General features: G+C 45.8%; 1 protein-coding gene across 2 annotated transcripts in view; it reads left to right on the top strand.

The window, feature by feature from the left end:
• Prune1 (prune exopolyphosphatase 1) overlaps positions 1-6,826 on the top strand; it is a 30,893-nt gene that overhangs the window by 818 nt on the left and 23,249 nt on the right. The window contains exon 1 of one of the 2 annotated variants that reach the window (XM_021158031.2): positions 223-696. The exons of the other annotated variant lie outside the window; for it this stretch is intronic. Within the exon in view, the coding sequence (XP_021013690.1) occupies positions 658-696 (39 nt within the window). The 5' untranslated portion in view covers positions 223-657. Of the gene's footprint in view, positions 1-222; positions 697-6,826 lie in introns of those variants that run through there. 2 annotated transcript variants of the gene reach the window in all.

Raw genomic sequence — 6,826 nt, 5'->3', positions numbered from 1 at the left:
AAGGGGAGAATTAAAAAAAGAAAGAAAAACAAACAAAACACCTAACCTGGGAAGCTATTTTAATAAATAATATGTACAGCAATGTTGTAATTTAAAGTCCTAACCAAACCAGGCTTGTGAATCCAGTATTCAGGAAACTGAGGAGAAAGATTACAAATTCCAGACAGTTTGGGCTAGATAGAATTTGTATTCTAAAAAAAAAAAAATTGAGAAATTAATTTACATCAATCTCGAACAGATTTTCGGTGTAATATATGGAAAGGCACTATACTTAGTCCTATCTGCAAGTTCAGATGCCATAAAGGCGAGTTATTGTGACACATACACAATTTGCATGTCATAGCCCTCCGAAAACTGCTCACTTGGGGACAAACACGAGCTGCTGGACTACATTTCCCGGGAGGCACTGCGATATACCCCCTCCTAGACGTCCCATGAGTCTCTGGGCTCAGAACCCAGCCTCCGCCGCTGAGGGCGGGGCAACGCCGGAGTGCCGGATTACGCACTTCCTCCTGGGGTTCGGAGGCCGAACCCTTTAGTGGCGGGTTCGAGTCCCGCCCCCTGACTCTCGGCTCTAGACCCTAGGTCTAGGGCGGGGTACATTTTGCCGGGTTACCTCTCCTGGCTGAGGGGCAACGGCACACCTCGGGCTTTACCATGGAGGACTACCTGCAGGACTGTCGAGCCGCTTTGCAGGTAACGGGTCCCAGTCCGTGACCGAAAGGAAAGCAGCGTGGGGTCTGGGAAGGACGAAGGTGTGGGATCTGGGGAGCCCGGACGGTCGGTGTGGAGGGATCACAGAGGTGGACGCGGGGGAGCTGGAGGACCAAGCCCTTCGGCTATGGGCGGGAGAGCCCGGAGAAAGGAGTCTCTTGGTTCGCTTGAGTGGGGTCCTTCGGCAGAACCTGTGCGGCGGCCGCCAGCCTCGCCCGGCGAGGTGTGTCTGTCCCTTCTCCCCGCCCCTCTCAGTTTCCCTCCCGCAAGCGGGCTTCAGCCCACTGGGCTCCAGGTGAACCTCTGGGAGCGGAGGGCACTGGGTGCACCGCTTTACTGCCTCTGAATGGCGGTTTGCCTTTTTTTCCCCCCTAGGTAGAGGCGGTCGTGGTGTTTTACTTTAAATCTTTGTTTTTATGCCAAATATACAGAATAATGCATCAGGCATATATGTTGACCCACAACTTACATTCCTTTGCTTCCAGTGTTCTCCTTTAGTGTTAATGCAGGCGCGTGCGCACACACCACACACACACACACACACACACACACACACACACACACACGCACGCACGTAAAAATACCGCCTCCTTGGTAAGGGATAAACACAAAGTGTGTTTGGAATCTAAACCATAAGCACGGCCCTGAATTCTTTGTAGCTTATTTTTGGTGCTTCCTGAACCAGCTGGACTCACCCAGCTGTGCTGACAGGCTGTGTGGCATTAGGTCGCTATTCCCTTTAAAGGCTCCAAGTCACCTGGCCCCCTGCTGTGAGTTTCTCTGTCCCTGAAGAAACAGATAGAAGGCTTCCTTTCAAATAACTTAGCTCGGTGTGGTAGCCACGGGCCTCTAGTTCCAACTCAGAAGAGGCTGAAGCTTCAGTTCAGGCCAGGTCTGGGCTGAGAGAAAGAAAAACAAAAAACAAAAACCCCACAACGACAGAAACAGAACAAAACAATCCTCTGGGCAATAGACTCTATTCTTTAACAAACCCTGAAAGTCCCCTAATTCAGCTGGAGATCCAGCTTCGTGGATAAACGAATATTCTCAATTTGAATTTAGGGTGAGGTTCAACTTGATGCCAGCTACACTAAAAATTTCCTTTTGAAAAATATCAGGCCAGGCATGGACCTGCTAATCTGTAATCAGCTCTGGGTTGGTTGAGGCAAAGGGCTTATTAGCTAAAGGGAGCCTGGGGTGCATATGGACCTGGCCGAGGTGAGACCCCCTCTTCATAACCCCCCTGAGGAAAAAGAACCACCTTATTTGGGGGAAGTTGTTTTAATTAACACAAAGGCAATTTTGTTACTTCTTTTCTTGTGGGGTCTCCTGACTCCACCCTCCTGACGCTGGTTAAGAGCTGTGTGCTTTCACGCTTTGCCTGAGGTCTGCATATTTTGTTTACTTTTTAGCGTGTTTGTTTTTGCAATGGCCTTGTATATATAGCCCAGGCTGGCCTTGAAGTCCCTGTGTAGCTGAGGTTGAGCTTTGACTTCTAGTCCTGCTTCTGCTTCCTGGGTGTTGGGATTATAAGAGTCACCTGCGGTGCCCAGCTTGGCTATTTTTTTATTTATTTTATTTATATGAGACAGGGACTCACTATGTAGTAGCCGTGGCTAGCTTGGAACTATGTAGATCAAACTAGTTTCAAATTCAGAGATCCACCTGCCTCTGCCTTCCAAGTACTGGAATCAGAAGCCCTTGAAAATAGTTTTTGTTTGTTTGTTTGTTTGTTTGTTTGTTTGTTTTATGTGTGTGTAGGTATCTGCCCATTTAAGCGCAGTGCCCATAGGCTGCAGAAGAGAACATTGGATTCCCTGGACCTGGAGTTGCATGTGGTTGTGAGTCACCAGATGTGGGTGCTAAGTACTTTCTAAGATCAGTCTGAGTTATAAAGCACTGAGACATTTCTCTAACTCTGAACAAATCGTTAAACTTATTTATTTAGTGGCGTGTTGGGAACCGCACCCATGCAGTAGACACATGTGTAGGTCAGAGGAGACTTTTGCCATGGTCCCTTCCTCCAAGCCCGTCCTCCCAGCAATCAAAGATAGGTTATTATGTTTGGTAACAAATGCCCATTCCTGCTGACCCATCTCATCCTGTCTGCCTCTTCCACTCTATCTTCACAAAACAATGGTTTTATCATCTTCTCACACACACACACACACACACACACACACACACACACATTATTTAGGGGCTAAAAAGACAGCTCACCCATTAAAAGGCCTGCTGTTCTTGCAATGGAACAAATTCTGTTTCTAGCACTGGATTGCTCACAAACCCCATAATTTCAGTTCCAGGGGAATGTGGGATCTCTAATCTCTGAAGGCACCTGTATTTATACATACACAAATAATTAAAATTTTTTTTTAAAGTTGTTTTTTCCAAAATCTTCAAATATAAGTCAAAAAAATTTAAAGACCAACTCTCAGGGCTGGAGAGATGGCTCAGTGGTTAAGAGAACTAGCAGTTCTTCCTGAGGTCCTGAGTTCAATTCCCAGCAACCACATGGTGTCTGTCTGACTGCGTGCGTGTATGTGTATGTCTGAACATGCATGTTCTGAGGAGACCAGAAGAGGATGCCTGGATCTGAGTTACAGGCAGGTGTGACTTGGGTCCTGGGAACAGAATTTCTGGTGTCTGGAAGAGCAGCACTGCTGTGTATCCAGCCTCCAATGTAGAGAATTATTCTGAGTGCAACAGATAACAGTGCGTCTACTGCTATGAAGTTTAGTAATAAGAGTTGACTTTCCTAGAGTCACCCTATCCCGTCCTTCCCCACACCCTCCCCCCTCCAAGGAGCAAAATCTAGTTCCTTTCTGAAACTGTGTACTCACTTCTGAAGGTGACCGAGCCTTAGATCTGCTTAGCACACAGCCTCACTAGGGCAGGGAGTAAGTTGAACATGGACTCTAGGAATATTAGTTGAGAAGCCAGGAGCAGTATAGGCTGGGGGATGCCAGTAATGTGAATTCTATTTTATTTTATTTTATTTATTTATTTATTTTGATTTTTCGAGACAGGGTTTCTCTGTGTAGCCCTGGCCATCCTGGAACTCACTCTGTAGACCAGGCTGGCCTCGAACTCAGAAATCTGCCTGCCTCTGCCTCCCAAGTGCTGGGATAAAAGGCGTGCGCCACCACGCCCGGCTCGGATTCTTTTTAACTATAGAAGAATATAAGGAAAACATTGAAGCACAAAACATGTGAAGTGTAAAAGATAAAAGATCCTTTTTTTATTCCTTTTCAGCTGGGTTCGAGGCCAGCCTGGTCTACAAAGTGAGTTCCAGGACAGCCAGGGCTATACAGAGAAACCCTGTCTCAAAAAACAAAACAAAACAAAATCCTTTTTTTTTATTCCTTTTCATCCAGTTCCCCCAGAATCTGTTAATGTTTCCTTTTTAAGAAGAAATTTGTGTGTGTTTGTGTATCTGTGAGAATCTGCCACGTGCACCCTCGGAGTTCAGAGGGGGGTTATTAAGTCTCCTGGAGCTGGAATTACAAGCTGTTGTGAACCAACCATGTGGGTGCTAGGAACTGCTGAGCTATCTTTCCAGCCTCCTGTTAATGTTTCTTGTATAAAGTGAGCCTAAGCCCAGCCTGATCTACATAGCAAATTCCAGGATGTCCAGGCCTACATAGACAGATCTTGTTTCAAACAAACAAGAGCTTGTTTGGAGCTTCCAGCAGAGGAGTACAGAGACATGTGCACTCTGACCAGAGCGCAGTCTTCTGATAGAGGTTGTCCTCTTCAGGGCTAGTGCATCTTCAGGAGGAATGTAGGTAGGGCAGGGAGGGGAAAGTTGGACCCTGGCCAAGCAGGGTGGATCAGCAGAGTCCATCTTGATGATCAATAAGATGACAGATGTCTCAGCCAGATTACCCTCCCATGTGCCTCTGTAAAGAGAAACCAGATTCAGACAGACACACCTTTAAATGATGTCTGTGGGAGTCACAAATGCTTGGCTTTTGCACAGGACAGAGATAGTGGACTGTAGCCAGTTCTCCTGCAATACCTTTTTTTTTTTTTTTTTTTTTTAAAGATTTATTTATTATATATAAGTACACTGTAGCTGTCTTCAGACACTCCAGAAGAGGGCGCCAGATCTCGTTGTGGATGGTTGTGAGCCACCATGTGGTTGCTGGGATTTGAACTCTGGACCTTCGGAAGGGCAGTGGGGTGCTCTTACCCACTGAGCCATCTCACCAGCCCGCAATACCTTATTTTTAGCATAGTCTTTGCCGCATGACAATAGTGTGTTCCACTGAAAGGAAATCTACATAGCTGGGCTTAGTGGCTGAGGTTGAGTTGGAAAGATCCCTGGACTACAGAATAAGTTCCTAGACCTGGGCTGTGTAAAAAAAAGACCAGAAAGGGACTGGTACTGGTGACCTGGTGACACACGCCTTTAATCCTGTCACTTAGTCCCAGGCAGAGGCAGGTGTACAGAATGAGTTCCAGGACAGCCAGGGCTACACCGAGAAACCCTGTCTTGGAAAAAATAAACAAACAAACAAAAAAACCAAGGAGCTAGGCGTAAAACCATGTCTTGAAAACAAAACCAAAAATAAGCAAAGGGAAGGGGGGAAAGGAAAGCCTGTTTTCTGTTTGTTTTTGTTTGTGAGTTCCTATTCCTAGTGACTCATCTTGTACTTGAGTAGGAAAAACTCTCTCTTTGGGGTGGGGCTACATTTTAGGCTGAGTTAGGAACAAAGGTGCACTTCTCAGGCAGGACACTGCAGCCCAGAGAGGATGATGGCTCATCCTTTAATAGAAGGCCTCACAGTTTTTCTGTTAGCTATCGACCATAGTCATCCTCAGAAGGGAAGTGGGTTTTGTTTTGTTTTTTCCCCTAAACTCTCTTCTTGCCTGTCTTCCAGGCCATCAAACAGACAGACACTTCAGAATATCTTATTTCAACTAATGGTCCTCCTTTTCCTCTAAAACCAAATTTTTTAGATCTATTTTTTTATGTGTATGAGTGTTTTTCTTGTCTGTGTGTATGGATATCACATGCATGCCTGTTGCTCTCAAAAGTTAGAAGGTGTCAGATCCTCTGAAATAGATGTTATAGGATGGTTTTGAGCCACTCTGTAGATGTCGGAAACCAAACCAAACTAGAGTCCTCTGCAAGAACAAGTGCTGTTTTTGTTTTGTTGCTTTTCAAGACAGGGTCTCTCTTTCTCTCTCTTTCTCTCTCTCTCTCTGTGTGTGTGTGTGTGTGTGTGTGTGTGTGTGGCCCTGGCTGTCCTTCTCAGAGATCTGCCTGCCTCTGCCTTTGAAGCACTGGGACTAAAGGCGTGCACCACCATGCCCAGCTACCACAAATATTCTTAACCACTGAGCATCTCTCCAGCCTCCCTCCTTTATTTTGTTTGTTTGGGTTTTTGTTGTTGTTGTTGTTGTTTTGTTTTGTTTTGTTTCGAGACAGGGGCCTCCCTCCTTTAGATTAGTGTTTATATTACATTATTGCACGTGCATACACTCATATGCCACGGTACACAAGTGGAGGTTAGAAAACAGTTTTCAAGAATTAATTCTCCACCATGTGGGGCCCAGTGACTGAACTCAGGTCGCCAGGCTGGGCAGCATACACCTTTACCCAATGAGCCATAACCTGTCCCTTTCTTTCAGAAAGTTTTCTGGCTGGGTATGGTACCTTTAGTACTAGCTGGAGAATCTCTGAATTAAAGGCCAGCCTGGTCTACATATCAAAGGCAGCCATGGCTACATAGATAGACTATCTGTAAACAACCACAAACTAGGCCTGGTGGTACACGCTGTAACCCTAGCACTTGGGAGGGAGAAGCAGGAAAATTACCAGCAGTTCAAGGCCAGCTTGGTATACATAGTGAACTCTAGGTCAGCTGGGATGCAGTGACATTAAGTAGGTTTGGTGACACATGCCATTGATCCCAGGCAGACACATCCAGATCTTTGTGAGTTCAAGGCCAGTCAGGTCAGTAGAGCTAAATCCTGTTTTATTAAAAAAAAAAAAAAAAAAAAAAAATTTGTTTCTCCTGGCTCTCAGATTCAGTTTCTTCCCTGGCAGCTCAGGTTCCTCTGCTGCTAAGTTTAGCTGCGTTTTCCCTGAGCTCCTCCCCTA

The sequence above is a fragment of the Mus caroli genome, chromosome 3, assembly GCF_900094665.2.
Source record: "Mus caroli chromosome 3, CAROLI_EIJ_v1.1, whole genome shotgun sequence".
NCBI classification, from domain to species: Eukaryota; Metazoa; Chordata; class Mammalia; order Rodentia; family Muridae; genus Mus; species Mus caroli.
The sequence above is the reverse complement of the archived record's forward strand: the minus strand, read 5'-3'. Positions and strand labels throughout refer to the sequence as shown.